The 25,792-nt window shown below is 46.6% G+C and overlaps 1 protein-coding gene across 1 annotated transcript; it reads left to right on the top strand.

The window, feature by feature from the left end:
* Positions 1-2,338: 2,338 nt before the first annotated feature.
* SDHB (succinate dehydrogenase complex iron sulfur subunit B) lies at positions 2,339-23,987 on the top strand. The gene is made up of 8 exons (XM_040422954.1): positions 2,339-2,482; positions 15,877-16,016; positions 16,568-16,653; positions 16,741-16,877; positions 17,153-17,269; positions 17,858-17,959; positions 18,180-18,302; positions 23,736-23,987. Exons 1-8 carry the CDS (start codon positions 2,417-2,419, stop codon positions 23,811-23,813), a joined length of 849 nt encoding a protein of 282 aa, XP_040278888.1. The 5' UTR covers positions 2,339-2,416; the 3' UTR covers positions 23,814-23,987.
* The last annotated feature ends 1,805 nt before the right edge of the window (positions 23,988-25,792 follow it).

The following is a 25,792-nucleotide window of genomic DNA, read 5'->3' as shown; positions in this document are numbered from 1 at the left end:
AGACTGAGGGGCGGTCCTTCACACTGCATGCCTGTATTAGGCTTCAGAGTGAGGAGGCGTGTCTCTCAGTAATCCAATCTGATTGGCTGGCAGGGAGCTGCTGGCTACAGCAAGTGTGTATGGGAAGTGAGGGAAAGCAGTTTTGGCCTCAGAGAACTGGCAGAGGAACCATCTTGAGAAGGTCCTCATAATGTAAATATTTAAACAGCCGTAACTTAGGGAAAATCTCAAGGAAAACAGTGGTATGGGAAGAAACTAACGATTGCTTTATGCATAATGCTGCTGCAGCAGTAACATATGCTAAAATAGATTTTTTTTGCTGAAAACATGACAGTTACAAGTCAGTTAGCTTTATCACTTAACTTATCAGACAAAGCTGAATCCCCAATAAAATGTTGAAAAATTAAGTAATTCTTGTGTATATCACTTAATGCTACTGATGGGGGTGTACGGCCTGAGGCGTATGAATTAGCCTAGGCCACTTTAACCCCAGGTATACTCTGGCCTGTTACACCAGCATCCTCATTGGCTGCAGAGGATGCTGGTAAGAACCCTGGAAGCATTTTTTAGCTTTTAGATGCCGTGATCACACTTGATGCAATAATGCTGATCGCGGTCATTGAAACAGCGGAAACTCGCCGGCCATGGCGCCCGCTGCACACGTGTTTACCCATTGCTCCAGGGCCAAAAGGGTTAAAACTCTCTGTTAACAATGTAAAAAAAAGCAAAAAAATAACCACAGAATTACTATCCCCCCTCCCCCAAATAAAAATACATATTAATCAATAAGTACCCTAAGACGGTATCAGTTGAAACTACATCACTTTCCGCAACAACAAAAAAAAACAAAGGGCCACACTGATGGAATAATGAACACGTTGCGGCTCTTAGAATGCAGCCACGTAAATTATTTATTGCATCAGACCTGTCATCATTATACAAAAGTTGTAAAAAAACACAATAAAACTACACATATTTGGTATGGCTGTAATCGTACTGACTCATAGAATAAAACACGCTATTTATTCTGAACCGTGAACGCTGATAATTGAAAGTGCAAAGAACAATGGTAGAATTGCTTACCGCCCCTCCTCCATCACTGCCTCCCAAAAAGGATAACGAACTGATCGGTGCTGGGACCCCTACCGATCCAGAGAACAGGGTTCCCATTCCCCCATCCCAGTGGTGCGGCAAATCGATCACGTATTCCATCATCAGACCCCACCACCCTCTCCCTGGGCACAGCCGCTCGTATCTTTCAACCGTATCAGCAACCTTCGGCGCTCCAGCTGCTGTGAAACTACAACTCCCAGCATGCACACGCACTTGGCTGTTCTTGTAACTCTCATCAAAGTGAAAGGAGGATTCTGGGAGTTGTAGTTTCAGAACAGCTGGAGTGTCAGAGATTGCTGATCCCTGGTCTTAGGAATGCACACCATAGTATTTTCAGTCCACGTCTGATCCTCATTTTTTTCCGGATCACGCGCGGAGCCATTCATTTCTACAGCGCCTAAAATTATTAAACATGTCCTATTCTTGTCCGTTAGGCATTTTGACAATGGGGCTGGCGGAAAGTGCGGTATGCACATGGCAAGTGTCCGTATTTTGCAAATCTGCAATTTGCGAATCAAATAACGGATACAGTTGCATGAATTGCCCGTAAAAGTTATTTGGTACGGCCCAGAGAATAAGGATGTTCCCCTAAACACTATTACCAATAAAAAACTTCCACCTGTCCCACAATAAACACATTGCCCCTAAGGGCTCATGCACACCACCGTATGTATTTTGCGGTCCGCAAAAAATACGGATGACGTCCGTGTGCACGTTACAGCTGGCCCCTAATAGAACAGTCCTATCCTTGTCCGTAATGCGGACAATAATAGGACGTGTTCTAGTTATTGCGGAACGGAAATACGGACATGCGGAAACTGAATGCACACGGAGTAACTTCCGTTATTTTTGCTGACCCATTAAAATGAATGGTTCCGTATACGGTCCTAAAAAAAAACAACGGAACTGACACGGAAAGAAAATAAGTTTGTGTGCATGATCCCTAATACTACACCACCCTGTGTGACACAACACACACATAACTCTCCTCAGCACATAGTTGTACTGAATATGATTTTCTGATTGGGTGACACTGCTGCCACTCAACCGCTAACTGACGAATCACACGACAGATCAGTCTATCACCTTGGCAACCCACAGAGGTTATCAAACACACCATCGAGACTAGAACTACAAACAGAGCGGCCTCCAGCGCTATAGAGGACGGGGCTAGAGAGGACGCACGCTCTGTACGCGCCTTCGGGCTTTCACATGGGACTTTTGTTTTCGTCTCTATGGTTTTTCCGGTCCGCCACGAGCGGTATGATGGGAATTGGGAGGTGTGTCAAGTAGTCGAAGGAAAATGGCGGCGGTCGTGTTATCCTTGAGACGTAGCGGGTCTGTGCTGAGGACGGCGGGGGCGATACAGGTCCGAGCTGTTATACTGCCTAGTATTGTATACGTTATGTTAATGTGTGTAGGTGGGGGCTGGGGCAGTCGTATAGATACTATAGGTTCTATCGCTTGTTTGTGGTTCTTCTTGTTTCATGGCAGCAGGTGACTCTGTGGGACGCCCATCATCCCTAGGGATGTAGTAGTAGGCAGTGTAGGGGTATGTGGTGGTGCTGACGTGGCTGTCTCCCCCTGGTGGGCTTAGGGATAAATGCTGGGCAGTGTTTACCCCAATAAGTGGCTGCAATCAAACTCTGTGGAGCCTCCTAGTGGCCAGGTGGCCGTGGGTGGTCAGCTGAGCCCCCCTTACCCCTCCCCCACCCCTTTAGTAGGGGGGACACTTCACCCCCTCCATACCACCTGGACAATAGGGCCAAGGAATGTGCATCTGCTGCAGACCTCATCACTGACCCTGGGTCCCCGGGATGGCTATGGCTGTACAAATGGATGGCTAGAAGGACCCGATCATCTGCCACAGGTCCTATCCCCAACCGAAGGGTTAAAGGGGCATTCCAGTCCATAGGATTGGGGATAACTGGCTGATCGCTGGGGTCCTACCCCTTTCATTTCAGGGGTTACAGGGCCCTTGTGATTGGCCGTGGATAGGGCATAACTTAATTTAACCGGAATACCCCTTTGTCACGTTGATCGCATATTGCTAGGATATGCTGTCAGTGTCAGACAGGCGCAGGTCCCACCTCCTGAGACCTGCTCCTATCTCCAGAAGTGAATGGAGAACAGCCGCGCGTGTGCAGACACTATGGGAGTTGTGGAAATAGCCAAGTGCGGGCTCAGCCATTTCCGTCAGTCCCCTAGCAGAAAATGGAGAAGTCATGGCCACTAATGCACTGTGCCTTCTCCATTCACCGTCAATGTACATGAGCATGCTCACTTTCTTTTATTTTTGCTATTTTTGGAACTCCTGTGGCACTGAATGTAGAGCATGCTGCGCTCTCTTTCACTTCAAGGGGCCTTGTTCTGGAGATAGCAGAGAGTCCCAATGTTACCAGTCGTAACCGAAGCAGAGTTCGGTTTTAAAGGGCTTCTGTCACCCCACTAAACCGTTTTTGTTTTTGTTTACTAATAATCCCTACACTGCGATTTATGCATACATAAGTTAAATAATCATTTCTGTTCAGTAGAATTTGCTAAAAAGCGATTTTTAAAATATGCAAATTACCTTGCTACCAGCAAGTAGGGCGGCTACTTGCTGGTAGCAGCCGCATCCTCCGATCCTAATGACGCCCCCTCCGCATTGTGATTGACAGGGCCAGGGAACGGAATCGTTCTCCGCTGGCCCTGCCTGTTAGCATTCAAAATCTGGCGCCTGCGCTGTGGCTGTACGTATCTTCAATCTGCGCAGGCGCACTGAGAGGCGGCCGCTCTCTCCTTAATGCGCCTGCGCCGGGTGTAGATGTGACGTCATCGGCGCAGGCGCATTGAGGATGGAGCGGCCGAGCGAGTGGCCGCCTCTCAGTGCGCCTGCGCAGATTGAAGATAGGTACGGCCGCAGCGCAGGCGCCAGATTTTGAATGCTAACAGGCAGGGCCAGCAGAGAACGATTCCGTTCCCTGGCCCTGTCAATCACAATGCGGAGGGGGCGTCATTAGGGTCGGAGGATGCGGCTGCTACCAGCAAGTAGCCGCCCTACTTGCTGGTAGCAAGGTAATTTGCATATTTTAAAAATCACTTTTTAGCAAATTCTACTGAACAGAAATGATTATTTAACTTATGTATGGATAAATCGCAGTGTAGAGGTTATTATTAAACAAAAAAAAAACACGGTTTAGTGGGCTGACAGAAGCCCTTTAAATCCACTACCGAAGTCACGCGTGACTTCCTGAATAACTTACTTTGGTTCATTGGAGCCCATACATTGATGAATCTCCGTACAGTATCATTCCGAAGTTTTGAATGAAGCAACTTCGGCCGAAGCTCGCTTTGCTCGACGCTACTACCAACTTTTGAAAAGCCCAAAGGAGGGGCACTATCAGCACACCACCCAACTTTTTGGCTAAAGAGAAACATTTTGTAAAAGATCCAATCACTGGCTGAGGCGGGTCATGGCTGCAGCTAATGATTGGCTGAGGAGCGTTCCCCGCCATTTCTTGCCAGGTCAGTACAGTAGGAAGAAGTGGTTTGCATCAGGGACCTGTTACTGTCATAACTGCAGAACTGGAGAACCAGTAAGGTAGTATAACTTCTGCTATATTACAGCATGTGCAGCCCCAGTGCTGGAATACCCCTTCAAATAGCACCAAAATCGTCTAATATAGACATTTTAGGGTCCAAATTTGTATTGATTAAAAAAAAAAAATATATATATATTTTCACCTAAAGAATTATTAGGAACACCATACTAATACGGTGTTGGACCCCCTTTTTGCCTTCAGAACTGCCTTAATTCTACGTGGCATTGATTCAACAAGGTGCTGATAGCATTCTTTAGAAATGTTGGCCCATATTGATAGGATAGCATCTTGCAGTTGATGGAGATTTGAGGGATGCACATCCAGGGCAAGAAGCTCCCGTTCCACCACATCCCAAAGATGCTCTATTGGGTTGAGATCTGGTGACTGTGGGGCCATTTTAGGACAGTGAACTCATTGTCATGTTCAAGAAACCAATTTGAAATGATTTGAGCTTTGTGACATGGTGCATTATCCTGCTGGAAGTAGCCATCAGAGGATGGGTACATGGTGGTCATGAAGGGATGGACATGGTCAGAAACAATGATCAGGTAGCCCGTGGCATTTAAACGATGCCCAATTGGCACTAAGGGGCCTAAAGTGTGCCCAGAAAACATCCCCCCACACCATTACACCACCACCACTAGCCTGCACAGTGGTAACAAGGCATGATGGATACATGTTCTCATTCTGTTTACTCCAAATTCGGACTCTACCATTTGAATGTCTCAACAGAATTCGAGACTCATCAGACCAGGCAACATTTTTCCAGTCTTCAACAGTCCAATTTTGGTGAGCTCGTGCAAATTGTAGCCTCTTTTTCCTATTTGTAGTGGAGATGAGTGGTACCCGGTGGGGTCTTCTGCTGTTGTAGCCCATCCGCCTCAAGGTTGTGCGTGTTGTGGCTTCACAAATGCTTTGCTGCATACCTCGGTTGTAACGAGTGGTTATTTCAGTCAACGTTGCTCTTCTATCAGCTTGAATCAGTCGGCCCATTCTCCTCTGACCTCTAGCATCCACAAGGCATTTTTGCCCACAGGACTGCCGCATACTGGATGTTTTTCCCTTTTCACACCATTCTTTGTAAACCCTAGAAATGGTTGTGCGTGAAAATCCCAGTAACTGAGCAGATTGTGAAATACTCAGACAGGCCCGTCTGGCACCAACAACCATGCCACGCTCAAAATGGCTTAAATCACCTTTCTTTCCCATTCTGACATTCAGTTTGGAGTTCAGGAGATTGTCTTGACCAGGACCACACCCCTAAATGCATTGAAGCAACTGCCATGTGATTGGTTGACTAGATAATTGCATTAATGAGAAATAGAACAGGTGTTCCTAATAATTCTTTAGGTGAGTGTATATGTGAAATCTACAGGTACGACCCCGACAGATGGTTTCTGGATCAGTTTAGTGAGTTTATTATTGTACATTTATTACCCAGGTCAAAAAGGGACATTTAAGAAACAGAGGGACTTGGGTCAAAAAGGACTGTCCCTCCGTGGTACTATAGAATACTTGGGCTACTTTCACACTAGTGTTAATATTTTCCGGTATTGAGATCAGTCATAGGATCTCAATACCGGATTAAAAAACGCTTCCGTTTTGTCCCCATTCATTGTCAATGGGGACAAAACGTAACTGAACAGAACGGAATCCTCCAAAATGCATTCCGCTCTGTTCTCATACCGGAGAGTAAACCGCAGCAGTTTGCTTTCCGTCCTGGGATGCGGAGCAAGACGGATCCATCATGATGCACAATGCAAGTCAATGGGGATGGATCCGTTTTCGTTGACACAATAGAAAATGGATCCGCCCCCTATTGACTTTCAATGGAGTTTATGACGGATCCGTCTTGGCTATGTTACAGATAATACAATTTATGCAGGAAAACCATTACCAGTATTCGAGAACTGTCTTCCATGCATAAATAGCAAATTTAGACAATTTGAAATTTGCTGAGGTCACTGTTGCGCTGAGGGGTCGGCACCACTGAGGTCACTGTTGCGCTGAGGGGTCGGCACCGCTGAGGTCACTGTTGCGCTGTGGGGTCGGCACCGCTGAGGTCACTGTTGCGCTGTGGGGTCGGCACCGCTGAGGTCACTGTTGCGCTGTGGGGTCGGCACCGCTGAGGTCACTGTTGCGCTGAGGGGTCGGCACCGCTGAGGTCACTGTTGCGCTGAGGGGTCGGCACCGCTGAGGTCACTGTTGCGCTGAGGGGTCGGCACCGCTGAGGTCACTGTTGCGCTGAGGGGTCGGCACCGCTGAGGTCACTGTTGCGCTGAGGGGTCGGCACCGCTGAGGTCACTGTTGCGCTGAGGGGTCGGCACCGCTGAGGTCACTGTTGCGCTGAGGGGTCGGCACCGCTGAGGTCACTGTTGCGCTGAGGGGTCGGCACCGCTGAGGTCACTGTTGCGCTGAGGGGTCGGCACCGCTGAGGTCACTGTTGCGCTGAGGGGTCGGCACCGCTGAGGTCACTGTTGCGCTGAGGGGTCGGCACCGCTGAGGTCACTGTTGCGCTGAGGGGTCGGCACCGCTGAGGTCACTGTTGCGCTGAGGGGTCGGCACCGCTGAGGTCACTGTTGCGCTGAGGGGTCGGCACCGCTGAGGTCACTGTTGCGCTGAGGGGTCGGCACCGCTGAGGTCACTGTTGCGCTGAGGGGTCGGCACCGCTGAGGTCACTGTTGCGCTGAGGGGTCGGCACCGCTGAGGTCACTGTTGCGCTGAGGGGTCGGCACCGCTGAGGTCACTGTTGCGCTGAGGGGTCGGCACCGCTGAGGTCACTGTTGCGCTGAGGGGTCGGCACCGCTGAGGTCACTGTTGCGCTGAGGGGTCGGCACCGCTGAGGTCACTGTTGCGGTGATTTTATGAGGTTTAAAGGGTTTGTCCTAAGATCAATATTTCTCACCTGTCGTTAAACTACTTGCACCCCCCCCCCCCCCCCCCCATGTAATAACAATCCTGGAGCATCTATTCTCATGACCTTATGTTGCACAATTCCTCTGTTATTCCTGTTATTAGTTATGAAAGACTTGCTGGCAGTTTTCAGTTAAGGTCCAGATGGGGGTGTCCCTGCACAGCCTGACATTATTCAATCACTGCTGTCAACAGGTAACATCCAGCTGGACCCTTATTGCAGACTACTAGCAATTCGTTCATAAGTTCTAGTGGGAATAATAGAGGAATGGTACAATATAGAGTCACAAGAATTGACTCCCCAGAATTGTTATTGCATGGGAAATGCAAGTCGTTACTAAAACAGACATGTCCCCTTCAAGTACATGATCGCTAGGGGTCCCACCTTGGTTACCATGGTCTAGTGTTCTCTAGGTCTAGTATGGATAGGTAAATAAGTGTTGATCTTGGGACAATCCCTTTTAATTGGTGGCGTCCTTGTAGATGAACTCTCTGGTGGGTATGTCGGTGCCGCCGGGGCTGTTGGTAGACTCTGAAGAGACCTGAGGCACTGGCGAACCAGGACACAGGTACAATGGATGGTGGTGCATGCTGGTGCCAAGGACACAAGCGAAAGACCCGGGCACATACCTTGCAGGGCCACAGTCACATGTTGTGGATCTGGATGATGTCATCACGCAGTGATAACCACTGATCTAGGGTGCAGCAACCTTCGGCACTCCAGCGAAACTACAACACCCAGCATGCACACTTGCTCAGCTGTTCTTGTAACTCCCAAAGAAGTGAAAGGAGGATACTGGGAGTTGTAGTTTCTGAACAGCTGGAGTTCAGGAGGTTGCTTATCCCTGATCTAGAGGCTGTCATTTTGTTATGGTTGATCTTGCTATAAAGGGGAGTTCGTCTTCCATGACCCTGTTGCCCGATCTCATGCCACAAAATTGCCACCACCGCTGTGGTTATTGGATTATACAATTTTATATCGAAGACTTCATGCACTTGGCAGAGGGACTGTATGTCCTGGAGGCTGTAAATGGCCACATGCAGTCCTTGTAGCTAGGGATCGACCGATATTGATTTTTTAGGGCCGATACCGATAATTTGTGAACTTTCAGGCCGATAGCCGATAATTTATACCGATATTCTGGGAATTTTCATTTTTGAGAAGAAAAAAAATTCCTACACAAATCTGCTGAAAATTAATATGTTTATTGTTAATGTGTATTTTTTTTGTTTATTGTTAATGTGTATTTTTTTTTTTTTATAAATCTTTTTCATTTATACTTAATATTTTTGTGTTTTTTTTTTTTACTAACTTTTAGCCCCCTTAGGGACTAGAACCCTTGTCCTATTCCCCCTGATAGATCTCTATCAGGGTGAATAGGATCTCACACTGTCCCTGCTGCTCTGTGCTTTGTGCACACAGCAGCAAGGTTACTGACTATGGCAGCCAGGGCTTCAATAGCGTCCTGGCTGCCATGGTAACCGATCGGAGCCCCAGGCTTACACAGCTGGGGCTCCGATCGGAGGAGCAGGGGAGAGGGGACCCTGTGGCCACTGCCACCAATGATTAATACTGGGTGGGTGGGGGGGGGGGGGGGGCGCACTGCGCCACCAATGTTTTTACTATTGGCCGGGATTGGGATGGGGGTGGGGGGCGCACTGCGCCACCAATGATTAATACTGGGGGACTTGGGGGGGCGCACTGCGCCACCAATGAAGATAAGTCTCTCGATCATTCATATACAGGAGGCGGGAGCTGGCTGCAGAATCACATAGCCGGCTCCCGACCTCTATCAGCAGTAGCTGCGATCCGCGGCACCTGAGGAGTTAACTACCGCGGACCGCAGCTATTGCTCATAGAGGTCGGGAGCCGGCTATGTGATTCTGCAGCCAGCTCCCGCCTCCTGTATATGAATGAATGAAAGGCTTATCTTCATTGGTGGCGCAGCGGCCACAGCCCCTCCCCTCCTCTTATGTTCTATCCCCTCATTGGCGGCAGCGGCAGCAGCAGCACAGGGGGAGGAGACACTGCTTCCTTCTCCCCTGTGCTGCGGAGGGAACACAGAGAGCGCTGAGAGCAGCGCGTTCTGTGTTCACCATACGTTATCGGTATATCGGCAAAATAGATGCCGATACCGATAACGTTCAAAATCCTCAATATCGGCCAAACCGATAATCGGTCGATCCCTACTTGTAGCACCATGTGCCGCCATGCGGCTCCGCATTACAGAAGAAATCCTTATAGCACACAATATGTCTAGTTCAGCGTCTGATGGAACATGCTGCAATAAATCCTTGATGGATTCATAAGAAACCTGACAAGTGACATAGGTAGAGGTCTACAGGTGACAGGTCTGTCAGTTATGGAGGTTGTATGGAGGTCTCCTGTTGGCGTGTCCAGTGCTGAGACCCCCGCTGACTTTTATAAGCAGGAGTCTGAAGCACTCAGCCACTTTTCCTTACTGCTTAGCGCCCTAGTGAAGACGGTCCCCTAGACCTTCTATTGAGGCCGTCTTCAGTACCGCACTCAGCAGGGAGGAGAGATGCAGACTCATCATTAGAGAGGAAAACAAGGCGCTCAGATCCGGGACCCCCACTAAATTTCACAGCAAGGCCACTTACCCCGCCAGTAAGGATCGCGCGCCTCCTTCATCACTTCAGAGCGGTGTGCCATAAGCTCGGCAGCCCGCTCAAACTGACCAATAACAAAGCTCCTTACTGTAAGGAGCCTTGTTATTGGTTGTTTCAGGCAGCATCGCTGCGCTGCCCTTACCGTTCACTGCGCTGATGAATGGCAGGGAAAAGTCTAAGGTGTATCGGTACGCCTTAGACTTTTTCCAGGGAGTAAAATGGCCTGAACAGGCGTCTGACGCTTGTACAGGCGTTATTGCGACCTCTCTATGTGACCGTGGTGTTATTGCAGTATTATCCCCAGTATTAAAAAAAATTGGTGGCGCAGTGCACTTCCCCTTCACCCTCAACACCCCCCTCCTCCTCATTGGTGGCAGTTGCAGATTCTGATCGAAGCCCCAGCAGTGTAATCCTGGGGCTCCGATCGGTTACCATGGCAGCCAGGACGCTGATAATGATGTATAGTCTTGTGTACGCGCAGTCTTACCCTTAGGGCCTCGATGCGCTTAGCTGGCTGATTCAAGAAGGCGGCATGACACTTCACCATGGGCCGCAAAGGCCTAGGATAAGGCACCTATTCCAGAGACCAATTTCCTAGCACTTATCAAAGGGAGAATCAAGAAAGAGGGAGGGAAGGTAGGGGGATCCCAAAGGTTCAAAAGGTTCGGATGAGATATAGAGAATGTGAAGAAAACAAAATTAATAAACGTGAGGAAAAGGTATCTTTAAAATAGAAGGGACATTACCAACCGTGAATTTATAGACTAAGATTTGGGAAAACCCCCAAAATTATATGAACCAAAAATAAGTGTTACATAGGAAGATCAAACGCCTGTTTTGAAAAGTAGCGTTTTCAGTTCACGTCTGAATGAGAGAAGATTGGGGATCGTTTTCAGGGCCAGAGGTAGGTGGTTCCAAAATCTGGCCCCTTGAGACGAAAAGGATCTACCTCCACGTCTGATCTTATTAACTTGCGGGATGTTAAAATTTGCAGAGTTACTAGACCTCAATGTCCTCAACGGGGCGTACCTGGTGAATTTACGTCGCAGGCACAAGGGCCCCACACCATGGAATACCCTATGCATGAAGCATCCAATCTTGAACATCACCCGTTGTTGGACGGGGAGCCAGTGCAAGGCCCGCTACTGAAGCCCTGGCTGCCATGGTAATCTCCCTGCTGCTGTGTGTACTATGCACAGGGCAGCAGGGACAGTGTGAGGTCCTATTCACTCTAATAGAGATCTACTAGGGGGAATAGGACAAGGGATTAAAAGATCCCAGGTTCTAGCCCCTAAGGGGGGAAATTGTTATTTAAAAAAAAAGTTTAAAAAAAACCCCAACAAAATATTAAGTATAAATCACCCCCTTTCCCAATTTTACATATAAAATATATAAACAATAAATAAACATATTACATATCCGAAAAGTCCAAACTGTTAGGAGATTTAAAAGAAAATAAATATTTTATGTGGTGAACGCCAGAACAGAAATGTATTTATTTTTTCCAAAAATGAAAATGCGCAGAATATCGGTGTAAGTTATCAGCCTGAAAGCTGGGTAACTAACTTTGTGGAGCTGTAATAGCGACTACTATCAAGACAGTTGTGTGCTATAGTGATGGGCCCTGCGCTTCTGGAGCAGGTATTAAATTCATGAGGCGCAGGCCTCCACCTCCAGGAGTCCGGACGCCATTTCAGTAATTTACACCAGCTTCTGGCATAAATGATCAATGTTCTCGGGGCGCCCACACACCTTCCCCGCCATGTTCTATTTTTGGAAAATAGTAAGGGCGGTGTAAAAATCTAGTTGCAATGGCATTTAAAACATCAAAAAAGTCACCTAACCGGGTAAGGTGATTGTAAGCCCCCCCCCCCACAGCTTATTTAGGCGACCGTATAAATGAGTCTGCGTCCGTTGCAGAACCGTTCATTTCAATTGGGCCGTGAGAGATGCGGACAGCAAATAGTCTGCTGTCTGCATCCGTCGTTCCGTTTCGCAGCCCCACAAAAAAGATAGAGCATGTCCTATTCTTGGCCGCAATTGTGGACATCTATAATGGGCTCCCCATTCCGATCTGCAAGTTGTACGCACACAGGCAGCTGCGGTCTTTTGCAGACCGCAAAATACAGAGTGGTCTTCTGAATGAGCCCCAAGTCTATCTAAATAAATCCTTCCTTTTACTTTCAAGTAGTTCCTTAGCTAGGCAGATTTGGCTTTCTGGCAGCTGGGAAAGCTGGGTTACTTGTACAACCTAAGGCCTCATGTATGTGGCTGTATTGCGGCCCGCAATATGCGGGCACCGGCCGTGTGCTCCCCGCATCATGAATGCGGACCCAATCACTTGAATGGGTCCGCAATCCGGAGCTGCGGTGCAGAACGGAGGCACGGAACCCGACGGAAGCACAACGGAGCGCTCCCATGGTGAGCGTTGCACGGACGTTGCCCGTTTCTTGGGGACCGCAAGTTGCGGTCTCTAATGCATGGAACAGACGTGTACAAGAGGCCTCAGGATGTGTATAGCTCTGCAAGGCGTAATCCAGCTTTCCAGCGCTGATTGATGTTAAATTGGCCTGGACAGTGAGAAATCCCTGCTGCTTATATAGGCGGACTTGGCACTCATGCACCTGGGAAAGCTGGGTAGTCTCTGTCGTGTCAGGGCCCTGGTACTATATGGTAAACCTGCAGACACAGGGGGAATTGTCCATTGAAGTGAATGGTTCATTAAGCCCCGCCTCTTTCCTAAACTATCCAGTGTGGCCCCAGGCGGAAACATTTCACCTACATCAGGCACTAGCTGTTGTGAAACTACAACTCCCAGCATGTGCCATTCCCTACTGCAGGAGTTTCTAGAACAGCTGAGCAGGTATGCATGCTGGGAGATGTAGTTTCAGAACTGCTGGAGGGCAGGAGGTTACTGACCCCTGACCTGCCCTGATACATTGTAAATGAAAAGGACCAGAGAGACTTGTGTTTCAGCATTAGGCTGGGTTCACATCTCGTTTTTCCTGTCCGTGTACAAAAAATGTATACGTTATACAGATGCCTCAGACTGATACCATTCAATTGTAAAAAAAAAAAAAAGGTATACTGTACTTTTTTTTTTTTTAACCAGACAGTGCAGGATACAAGAACGTGGTGTGCTGCGTTTTTGTATCCTTTTTTTTTTTTTTTTGTCAAATGGAGGTAAAACGCCCCAAAAAAAAGGTAACCACGCATTAGTAAATAGAAAATATACACTCTTTATTTGTTGCAAACATCACATAATATAATAACATCAATGCGGTTAAAAGTGGATCCTAAGCAGCAGCACATGGAAGGTCATGCACCCAAAAGGCAGTGCGGACATATAACTACTAGCATTGTAACTCCACAAGTACATCGATAGAACCAAGGTCCATTAGACAATGTCCAATGCAGTAATAAGACTGCAAAGTGGATAAAACCACAAAGTATATAGTACCGACCGCCAGATGGTGCAGTCACTGGAGGCTGAAAAAGCTGATCGGTGGGGATGCCGGGACTTGGACCCCTGCGGATGTGATAATGATGACCTATCCTGAGGATACGTCGTCATTATCATTTCCTGGATCTAAATCAACATTGGCCCTGAGGACACTATGATGCAGGCACCTCAGGTCAGGGGCGCTACAGTTGGTTCAGGAGACACGGGCCACGTTTCCTGGATTGAGCACGGTCGTGTAAATCCGCACGAAGACCCTTTTACACAGGCCAAGGAGCAATTACTAGCTGCAAACCTTTAACACTGGTCAAAGAAAAAAAATCACACTGGGCACATTCACACAACCGTGTAATTCTGCTCACATCCGTTCCACAATTCTGTGGCTCAGATGCAGACCCACTCACTTCAATGGGGCCACAAAAAATGCGGACGGCAATCCATGTGCGGATCCGCTCCCTGGGCCCGCAAAAAAATCCAAACATCCTATTCTTGCCTGTATTTGCGGACAAGAATGGGCATTTCTATCATGGAGAAGAATGTTCCGTAGCACAAAATGCAGAAGGCACACGGCTGGTGTCCCGTGTTTCGCGGATACGCAATTTGCGGTCCGTAAAAACAGATTGGGTCGTGAGAATGAGCCCTAACTGGGAAAAGAACAGAACACTTACCTGGTGACCTCCCTCTCAGCTGCAGATTCCTGGGCTCTTTCATAGTAATCCCAGATGGCTGCACTGGTTCCACACCCTGCATTTGGTAGCCTTTAACCCTTCCCTACAGCCCTCGTATTGGCCAGCACGGCTCGCGTCTGCCCCAAGCAGTCGGAGAAGCGGTGCAGCCATCTTGAATGACAGCAGAGGAGCCTGTGAAATGGCGGATCACCCCTCAAACGAGCAAACGCTCCTTTATTGACAGATGGCATCTTTGGTGTCGGCGCCTGCATCCTGGTTTGTTGTCCTTTTAAATAGAATGTGCTGCTGACCATGTGCAAAGTAAGGGGGGGGGGGGCTAACAATAGCTTGCCCCCCATTCACATGCCATCAGGCTGTGCGAAAAGCCTTCTAAACGAGCGCCAATTTACTTGGCGCTCTGTTTTGGCCCGCCATCAGCCTTTATAACAAAACCCAACAATAGAGATCACACTGCTCAGAAGAGTTCATGGCGTCGGCTGCGCATCCATCATCTTACGACCAAAGGTCATGTCCTTAGCCGTCACCACCTCCGCTCACCTGTCGCGTCACTAGAGTCGCCGTTTCTCTCCAGGCAGTTAATTACTGTAGACTTCAGCAGCGGGCCCTTTAGGCTAGGTCTACATGACAACATTTGTCGCGCGACAATAAGTCAGTACTACACTGCAAAATTTGTTGCGCGACATTTTGTTGCACCAATGTCGCGCAACAATTTTTATAATGGTAATCTATGGTGTCGCACTGAAACATGCGACATACTGCGACCATCTCGAATGGATTTTTTGCGACTGTCGCATGTTTCAGTGCGACACCATAGACTACCATTAAAAAAATTGTCGCGCGACATTGGTGCTACAAAATGTCGCGCAACAAATGTCGTCGTGTAGACCTAGCCTTAGTAGCACAGCAGTAATGAAGCCACCAAAGATATCCAGCAGCAAATTTCTAGGCACATCAGGCTTCCGACCATCACAGCAGATGGGCTTGTCACCCAAAGCAACTAATCGGAGTTCAGTTTGTTTCTTAAAGGAGTTGTCCATGTTATTTCTTTAATCTTTATATTTTTTAAACTGCCTGTGGAAATACATTGACGCACTCCCTACATCCTGGAGAGAGGACGGAGTGGCGACGCTGGATCAGAGGGGACTGGGAAGGGGAGTAGAAGCACTTTTATTATTCTGTCGGGCCCCAGGCAGTTTCTACAAATAAAAAAGAACATGGACAACCCCTTTAAGCTACACTGTCATGGATATTGATAACATATTGGGGTTCCATCTGTGTGTGCACTGTGCATTGAACCTGATTGTATATTGGGGGTCATTCTCTATACACTGTACAGTCTTATATGGTTGCATATTGGGAGTCATCGTACATATACATTGTGCAGTCTTGGGTGATATCGATTAAATATCAGGGGGGGGGGGGGGGGCACTGTGTACATGCTCTGCATATGCCCACTCAGTATCTTCTGTCTTTCTGATATTCGCAGCTTTCCAGAGGAGCTCAGACCGCCGCTGCACCTGCCTCTCAAGCTGCAGCCCGCATAAAGAAATTTGCAATCTACAGATGGGACCCTGACAAGCCCGGGGATAAGCCCCGCATGCAGACCTATGAGATCGACTTGAATGCGTGAGTTCCCAAATCCAAGAAAAGCCCAGAGAGCTCTGTTCTGACTGCAGCTTGTATAGGAGATAATTATTGCAGGACTCGGGTCTCGTGTACAGGGGGCTGTAGAGTGTGTGCATGCCTTAATGGGTAGCGTGGCAACCGCCCCCCCCCCCCCCCCCCCCCTTCCCCCTTTGGCAGACCTGTGAATGGACGCCTGCTTCCAAGTGCTTGCTCCTCTTTCCGGCCTCTGCTTCTTCACTCGCATCACAGGATGTGAACTTCCGTTATGCAGCCAATCGCTGGTTGGAGCAGTGACCTGCTCTCCTTGCGTTGCGTGACCATTTCACCAAGTCACTGCTGTGGCCAACGATTGGCTGCTGTGCCATCAAACCGGTGGTTTACATCCTGAGAGCAGAACGAGGAAGCAGGTAAATATGCTTCCCTTTGCTGGTCTGCCAAAGAAGGTGGGGGGGGAGTTTGCAAGAGACCCCCGCAAAGATGCCTTAACCCCCTTTAATGCGACTATGCCAGTTCAGTTATTCTCACCAGTCTGCGCCATTTGTTTCCTTTAGCTGTGGCGCCATGGTTCTCGATGCGCTCATTAAGATTAAGAATGAGATGGACCCCACCTTGACCTTCCGCAGATCATGCCGAGAGGGTGAGTGTGCTCCTGTTCACGTAGCATTGCCGAATGCAGTTTTTTTGCCTCTCTACTTACCTCTGGCGTTCTGCTTCCATTCTCCAGGTATCTGTGGTTCCTGTGCCATGAATATTAATGGTGGTAATACACTCGCATGCACCTTGAAGATTGACACTAATCTGAGTAAAGTCATGAAAATCTACCCCCTCCCTCATATGTATGTTGTGAAGGATCTGGTGCCTGTAAGTCCTGAAACTGTGACACCAAGTTAATTGACTTTAACACTTTTATGGAGGAAGAATGCAGTACCCACCCTGCCCATGTAGAGGGCACTCTTTGCTCACTATTAATATGCAGTGACTGCACATGTGTGGCCTGTTATCAACAGGCATTTGGGCCTGACTCCAGCCAATTCTCAGGATCAGTGAGGTCCCTGTGGCCAAACCTCCTGTCAACTTGTTATAAACCTCTAACTTTGTCCTCACTGTGACCATAGAATTTTTCTTGTCTTCTGAAGGATCTCAGTAACTTCTACGCTCAGTATAAAGCCATACAGCCCTATCTGAAGAAGAAGGATGAATCCAAAGAAGGGAAGGAGCAATATATTCAGTCCATTGAGGACCGAGATAAGCTGGTGAGTCAAAGGGTTATGTGAGTCCATACCTGGACTGTAAATTATTAATGAATAATAGAAGTACCGGTAGTTTGTTATACCTGTAACCTAATAATATAGGCTTAATGCATGTGCTCTGAACACCATATTCTAATTTTTCAAAATTGGCTAAACATCCTCTATTATACTCCAGAGCTGCACTCTCTGTTCTGCTGGTGGTCACTGTGTACATACAATACATTACTTATCCTGTACTGATCCTGAGTTACATCCTGTATTATACTCCAGAGCTGCACTCACTATTCTGCTGGTGCAGTCACTGTGTACATGCATTACTTCTCCTGTACTGATCCACAGTTACACAGTATTCTGCTGGTTATTATTAAGCAGGGGCCTAATACAACTTCTCTCCTATATGGCAGACCTATGATGTACTGTAAGAGCTGCAGGTGGGGTCCAGGAATGACACATCTGCCTTCAGCTTGCACATTTTCAGTTTTTTTTTTAATTACAATATTACATTTGATTCCTGTCCTCGTTGGGCATCAGCTGTCTTCACTAACCGATCAGGCAGTGAATGACCCCCATCCTTCCCTTTTGTCTATGCAGGACGGGCTCTACGAGTGCATCCTCTGTGCTTGTTGTAGCACAGCTTGTCCCAGTTATTGGTGGAACGCCGACAAGTACCTGGGCCCGGCAGTCCTCATGCAGGTAATGTGCTCTCTATAGGAGTAGGGTCTCCAGACTTCTGGCCAGCTCTTTCCTTTGGAGAAAACCATTCTTACATTCCGTATCAGAAGCCAGTCCTGAGATTCAGACTAGACGTAGAGTCCCCTTCAGTTGGGGCGTATTCACACACAGGTGGCTCTTTGACATTTCTGCGGCTAAAAAATCCATTCCTCTGAATAGAGCTTATTGTTCTGGATTTCAGGCTTATCGTTGGATGATCGACTCCAGAGATGATTACACAGAAGAACGGTTAGCCCAACTGCAGGATCCATTCTCCCTGTACCGCTGCCACACAATCATGAACTGCACAAGGACGTGTCCCAAGGTAAGAGACAAGTCTGAACGCACTAAGACGGGAAGCTGTCCGGCCATAGATGACTACTTGTACTCAGATGTCACATTCTGATGCATCTTAACAGTTAAACTGCAATATGGAGACCGAAAAAGTAACTGGAGTTTTACTTCTATGAGACTGTGCAACTGTAACATCACGTAGCTTGGGTTAAGAGGTCTCTGGCCGAAATGAGGCCCTGACCGTACACAAAGCGGCCAATTTCCATGGGAGTGTCTTGATTCTCCACCCATAGAAGATGTTCAGGAAAGAAGGATCGGTCAGTTTAATTTCAATATGCTTGATCCTAATACACCAGCACCAGAAATGTAACATTACACAGGGCCAGGAGCAGAAGGCTTCTTCCATTGTGTAGTGACCCTAACGCTGTACTGCAGCTCAGTTTTTATTGAAGTGAACTGCAGGATGCTGATATGGTGGACCGAGCCTTCTGTGTCCAGCTCCATCCATTATTATATTTGTGGTACTGGCGACTGATGCAAAAAGCTCATCGGTGGGGTTGTCGGACCCACACTGATCTCATATTGATAACCAGAGGATAGGACATCAAGATTTAAATGTGAAAACCCCTTAAAGGGGTTCTGCAGTGTGTTTTTACTGATGATCTATCCTCTGGATAGATCATCAGCATCTGACCGGCGGAGGCCTGACACCCGGGACCCCCGCCGATCAGCTGTTTGAGAAGGCAGCGGCGCGGCCTTCTCACTGTTTACCGCAGGGCCAGTGACGTCACGACTTGTATCAACTGTCCTGGGCGGGGCTAAGCTCCATTCAAGTGAACAGAGCTTAGCCCCGCCCAGGTCAGTTGATACTAGTCGTGACGTCACTGGGCCTGCTGTAAACAGTGAGACGGCTGCAGTGCTGCTGGAGCGCCGCTGTCTTCTGAAACTGCTGATCGGCGGGGGTCCCGGGTGTCAGACCTCCGCCGGTCAGATGCTGATGATCTATCCAGAGGATAGATCATCAGTTAAAACAAAGTGCAGAACCCCTTTATGTACTTGTGACTGCTATTTCCATTGTGAGCAGGTGCCAGTTCCCACACCATGATGTATAGATCCACCATGAACTGCAGATGTCACTGTACGTAAACACAGGGTAACTGGAGTGTGACAAGAGCTGTCATAGACAGCTGGGGGACGAGCCCGAGCAGCCCCTGCGTAGCAATCGGTTTTTATTAGTCAGTCAATCTGACCGACCAGTCATATCATCTAGCGCAGAGTTCCTCAACTCCACTTGCCGGTCATAATTTGAGAATATCCCACAGAATGAATACCTGAGGTAAGTCCTGATGCATGGACATTAATTAGATCACCAGCTCAATACTCAATCTTGAAAACATGACCGACAAGTGGGACCGGAGTTGAGGAACACTGATCTAGCGGCTTGGCGGCACTTCTGAATGATGTGCACGTCTGTGTTCTCCTCATTCTCGTCAGAGATGTGTAAAGATGACAAGTTGTGCGCCAGAAAGGGCTTCCTCCTGGTTCTCCGCACACCCGCGCCACCTCCCTTACTCGTCCTGTTTAATCGTTAGCGATGTGTTATGCATAGGCCATACAATGGCCTTAGTAATGTGTAGTTGATTAGAGGGGCTGTTAGATATAGCTAGTTAGGGGACGTTCCTTATCATTCTGTTTTATAGGCTATGTTTTAGCATATAAAAAATATAAATGTATAAAAAATTATATCTGAAATTATAATCTCGCGTTGCAAAGTAATCATGGAAGTGTTCGGTGTTCAAACAGGCCCTTGGCAAGGCGCGGGAGCGCTGAGCAGAGCTTCTATAGGAAGCTGAACATGCGCTGTCATTCAAAGCATTTCTTCTGCATACAGCGCCTGCGCATTATGGCTGTGTCCTGTAATAAGGAATGTTTGCATATAGCAGGAATACAAGCCCAAAGAGTAATTCCAATAGGTTATACCAGGTGCCACATGCGGCCCTTGATACCATTCTGTGTGGCCCCCAACCATCTGGTAACAGACATGTATGTCTATGCCATAAATACAGTATTGCAATTGTTAATACCTCTTTAAATCATTTGGGACATGCTGTAAATCTCTCTGGTTTCCCTGGTGTCTTGAGGAGATCAAATCCATTTACTGCATGATGCAATATTGTAATGTGGGTTTCCCTCCATTGCTCGCTTATTACGGCTTTATATAGTGCTGCTACGAGCAAGCATTGTGACCTCCTCTATCCTCAGTAGTGTCAATAGGTTTAGCGCATGCACAGGGCGGATTAAAACTAGGGCAAGGGACGAACCTAAGAATAAGACAAAAAAAAGTACCGTGCAGTCCAAATACATGATGAACACATACTTGTGTAGTATCCCCATAGGTAAATGGTGTCTATACAGAACAACTGATAACACCTATAGAGACATCCTCGCATAATGCCTTACCAATAAAGACATTTCCAACGAAATAGACAATGTACACCACAAATAATAAAGTACAATACTTCGAATGATAATATTAACCAGTTCCGGAGTGCTAATAGACTAGAAACGTCCTTGAGGTCTGCGCCTAACTCTGACAGCGGGCTCCCCATAGAGAAGCATTTTCTTACAGTCTCTGCCTTCTCCATGGCTGTACATGTTGTATATGCAGTGCTGCTTCCTGCTCCAGTCCTAACAATCCTGTGATTGCATGGGTCAGGTATCTGCTGGGTCTACGGTGAGGCCGAACATCCTTGTAAAACCTCTCATGTCAGTGTTTTGGTCAGTAATTGTGAGCCAAAACCAGGATTGGAGCTTCCACAGAGATAAGGTATAAGAGAAAGATCTGTGCCTGTTCTGTGTTTAGAGACGCACCTGGTTTTGCCTCAAAATCACTGATGGAAATCACTGACTGAACACTGACGTGTGAATGAGGGATAACTAATGTCAGCCCCAGTTGTTACAGGAAAAATCGGCAATTAAAAAAAAATATATATATATCATTTTAAAATGCCCCTCCAAAGGCCTTGTATTACATTGCAGGGGGCACAAAGTGTAAAATAAAAAAAAAACATAAAAAGATACCGCCACACGACAGCTTTTGAGCCTTGCCCCAGCAATCATAAACTTTGTACCCCCCCCCCCCCCCCCATCAAAATGACCGTTATGGACAAGGGACATAATATAAAATGGTATAATAGCTGCACTTTGTGCTTTTAGAAAAAGGGAAGTGAACATTTTTCCTGGGAATGAAAAAAAACCAAATACATAAATGCTAATAAAAAAAATGACATAAAACTAAAGTCCCCTCTATCGCCGAAAGAAAAGGGCGAAAAATTATTTATGTAGCAAAACTAACAAAAACTGGCTTTCATAGACCTGTACTGGAAAAAACAAAAGGGTAAAAGGAATCCAGTCAGGAACTAGTTAACGATGTAGAGTAGAAACCTCGAGCTAACATATGATATAAAGTATAGAGAACGTATGTGAACAGCAGAACTTCACATCTCGCCATGAATAATATGTAGATGAGCAAATTTTAAAAAATCATAAATCTATGTATATATGTACGCTACTGTCCCTACAAATATATTATGTGTATAATATATGCATAAATATGATGACAAATTGTGTGCATGTGACATGGGTACATACACATATGTAGATAGTGAATGGATATGTATAAATATATATAATATGGAGATGTGTGTGTGTGTATATATATGTATATATGATGTGTGTACAATTGTAGACTTATGTTTCTACACACAAACGCACATATTCGAAATGTTATTTATGATTATTTTTTAGTTACGTTATTAAATGCCTGTGCAGATGTTTATTTCTATATTTAAAGTCTAATATTAACTACTTATTAACTCATATCGACATGTCCAACCTACCCCTATTTCTTTATTAACTTTAATATCACGAGTGAGCGATTGTGGTTAATATATGGATACATGAATGAGACATTCACAGGTGTGTGTGTGTGTGTGTAGAAGTCCACATATACATGAGTGTCTTTTTTAAATGGATATAGATGTACATAGATTAACAACAACAAAAAACTATACATTACAATGATTAACTATTTTACACTTACTAACATTGTATAATTCAATCGCTCTATTTAACAAATGAAAACAATACGAAGAAACTGATATAAATGTTCTGTTTATTAAATGTTATACAAACATAGGAAATATAACCTTGTAATTTATAAATAAAAAAAACTTGATTGAAATAATACTAATCATAAATAAACGGGGCCTGAGTCACGTGGCGGTACACCGCAGTCATGCCCTCTTAGATGGAGATGTATATCTCTTATCAAACTATTGAGTGAATGGTGTGAGGCCAGTGAGGACGTTATACCGTGTTTCACAGAAAATAATTAGAAAAAAATAAAATATGAGCCTATTCCCTTGAATGCAGCTTGGCCGCGCCCAGGCCAGTTGATACAAGTCGTGACGTCACTCGACCAGCGGTAAACAGTGAGAAGGCAGCGGCGTTGCTGGAGCGCCGCTGCCTTGTCAAACAGCTGATCGGCGGGGGTCCCGGGTGTCGGATCCTCGCCGATAAGATGTTGATGATCTATCCAGAGGGTAGATCATCAGTTTAAACAAAGTGCAGAACCCCTTTAACATGGAAAACGCTAGAATAAGCACCCCTCATGTATGACGGAATCCTAAAATCTGCAAGAAAATTTAGACTAGCACATCCAAAGTCACAGATGCACATCCATAAAGCCAGCATACAAGCAACAAGCAGAATATTTTTGCGTGTCTATCGGTGTGCTGCCATAGGTCCATGTAACCGATCCGTCTGTGAGCGTGCTCTAGTTTTTCATTCATTTTTCAAAGACATTTCCCCGCATCTGGGAAATAATACTGATAACCTGTCCTCAGGATAGGTCATCATTGTCACATCAGCAGAGGTCTCAGTCCTGGCACCCCCACGATCAGCTGTTTTGGGAATCTGGTGAGTGCGGACCAAGCACACCGCCGTTCATCGTATACTGGCTGTGCTTGGTATTCCAGCTCAGCCCCATTGACTTAATGGGGCTGAGCTGCAAATAGGCCACGTAACCGATGTATGGTGATGTCACATGGCCTAGGAAGAGGCCGCGGCATTCATGGAGCGCCTGGTCTCTTCTAACAGCTGATCGGTTCTGATACTGATGACCTATACAGAGGATGGGTCATCAATATTAATTCCCGGATGACCCCTTTAACGTAATAAATAAAAGAGTGTGTTGATGTTCTTAAAGGGACATTCCAACTGTACCAAGTTATCTTCAATCCAGGGATAGGGGATAACTATTCGAACCATGGGGACCCCTAGCAGTCACTGCAATGTGAACAGTATGCCACTACATAGGGGCGGTATGTTGCGCTCCCAGATCCCTCCTCTGTCTTGTACTGTACATATCAGGTCTAACACCATCTGTCTTGGCTTCTTTTAGGGCTTAAATCCTGGGAAGGCAATTGCTGAAATTAAGAAAATGATGGCAACCTACAAGGAGAAAGCAGTCAGGGCATAACATCGCAGAGCCCCCTCAATCATTGCACCTCTACGCACACCGGCCCAGTCCCAGAGTTCCCAGTTAGCGCCGCTCCTGGGCTCCACCCATTGCGCTGCTGGGAGTCTGCAGGGCTTTTCTGCTGCTTCTTAATGTGTTACGCTTTAACAAAGTGAAGTAAACAACTAAATTTTACACTTCTGTTCACGCATCTGATTTTTAAAGATTGGGGTCTCTGGATTTCTGAATGCAGGTAACAAACATGGAGAGCCTGGAGAAATATTAATGTACAGAATAAGATGGCATACGCTGCTACATATATTCTCAGACCAGTGTTGAGATTGGATCTGTCATTATTACATTAGTGGGTGTCCCTATAACCTTCTGTTGCAATACATCCCTCAGCTGTGCAGGGAGGGCAGCATGGTCAGACAGCTCCAGCATCCATCTAACTGGCTGAAACCAATCCACCATGGCTCTGTATAGAGGCGCGAGGAACCCAGATCTACAATGAAGCTGCTGTGCTATGACATGTCCTGGAGCGAGAACCCCTCCCCCCACCCAACATCCTGCTGTATGACTTCAAAGAAAAAGAATAAATTAATTTTAGTTTAACCATAAAATGTCTGTTATAGAGTGCTTCCTCTCGCCAGGTTGCAACTGGTATCAGTCAGCTATAATCACTGCAGGAAAAGCTGTGAATTATGGTAAGGTATAGCTGCAGAATCTGTGTCAGACCATGCTGATTTTGGTGCATATTTCACACGGGCGAGTTTTCCCGCGCGGGTGCAATGCGTGAGGTGAACGCATTGCACCCGCACTGAATCAGGACCCATTCATTTCTATGGGGCTGTGCACATGAGCGGTGATTTTCGCGCATCACTTGTGCGTTGCGTGAAAATCGCAGCATGCTCTACTTTGTGCGATTTTCACGCACGGTTGCTCCCGATCATTATTATTTTCCCTTATAACATGGTTATAAGGGAAAATAATAGCATTCTTAATACAGAATGCTTAGTAAAATAGGGCTGGAGGGGTTAATTTTTTTTTAACTCTCCTTAATCCACTTGTTCGCGCAGCCGGCATCTCTTCTGTCTTTATCTTTGCTGTGCAGTAGGAAAAGGACCTGTGGTGACGTCACTGCGCTCATCACATGGTCCGTCACATGATCCATCACCATGGTGATGGACCATGTGATGAGCGCAGTGATGTCATCAAAGGTCCTTTACCCAGGTCAATAAAGAAAGAAGAGAAGCCGGGCTGCGCGAACAAGTTATTTTTAACCCCTCCAGCCCTGTTTTACTATGCATTCTGTATTAAGAATGCTATTATTTTCCCTTTATAACCATATTATAAGGGAAAATAATAGTCTACACAACACCTAACCCAAACCCGAACTTCTGTGAAGAAATCCCAGTTCGGGTTTGGGTACCAAACATGCAGATTTTTCTCACGCGCGTGCAAAATGCATTAAAATGTTTTGCACTCGCCCGGAAAAATCGCGCATTTTCCCACGACGCACCCGCATCTTATCCGGCCCAAAACCATGACGCCCGTGTGAGAGGCCTAAGGGTCAAATCTGCAGCAGATACCTGCAACATAAATTTCCGTGCTGCAGATTTAAAGTCCGTACTTTAGGTTGCGTGCGGATTCCTCGTCTCAGCAGGTGGATAATTTTTTAAAATCGAATCCATTTCACCATCTCTGCAATGAATCTGCGTCAGAATCCACATGTGTAGTGTACAGATTTTGACGTGGATTTGCCCCTGTAATGAAAATCCACACCGCAGATCAATTTACTTGCATAACTTTTTTTATATTTTTTTTTATTTAAGCTGATACTATATTATGCTGTGTATTTGGCACACAAGTCCATGCATAATAAACGGCACCCTTAGGCCAGTTTCAGGTGAGAGTGTTCAATCCAGGAAACGCTTCAAGGGAGTCTGAAGTCCTGTGACAGAATCTCACGGCATTATAAGAATTCATAATGCTGTGTG

Source organism: Bufo bufo, chromosome 1, assembly GCF_905171765.1.
Source record: "Bufo bufo chromosome 1, aBufBuf1.1, whole genome shotgun sequence".
NCBI classification, from domain to species: domain Eukaryota; kingdom Metazoa; phylum Chordata; class Amphibia; order Anura; family Bufonidae; genus Bufo; species Bufo bufo.
Note: the sequence above shows the minus strand (reverse complement) of the source record. Positions and strands in the feature narration are given on the sequence as shown.

Coding starts and splice junctions, on each gene's coding strand:
- SDHB (XM_040422954.1), top strand. CDS start 2,417: ATGGCGGCGGTCGTGTTATCCTTGAGACGTAGCGGGTCTGTGCTGAGG. Junction 16,017..16,567: donor TATGAGATCGACTTGAATGC/GTGAGTTCCCAA, acceptor TGTTTCCTTTAG/CTGTGGCGCCATGGTTCTCG. Junction 16,878..17,152: donor TTGTGAAGGATCTGGTGCCT/GTAAGTCCTGAA, acceptor TGTCTTCTGAAG/GATCTCAGTAACTTCTACGC.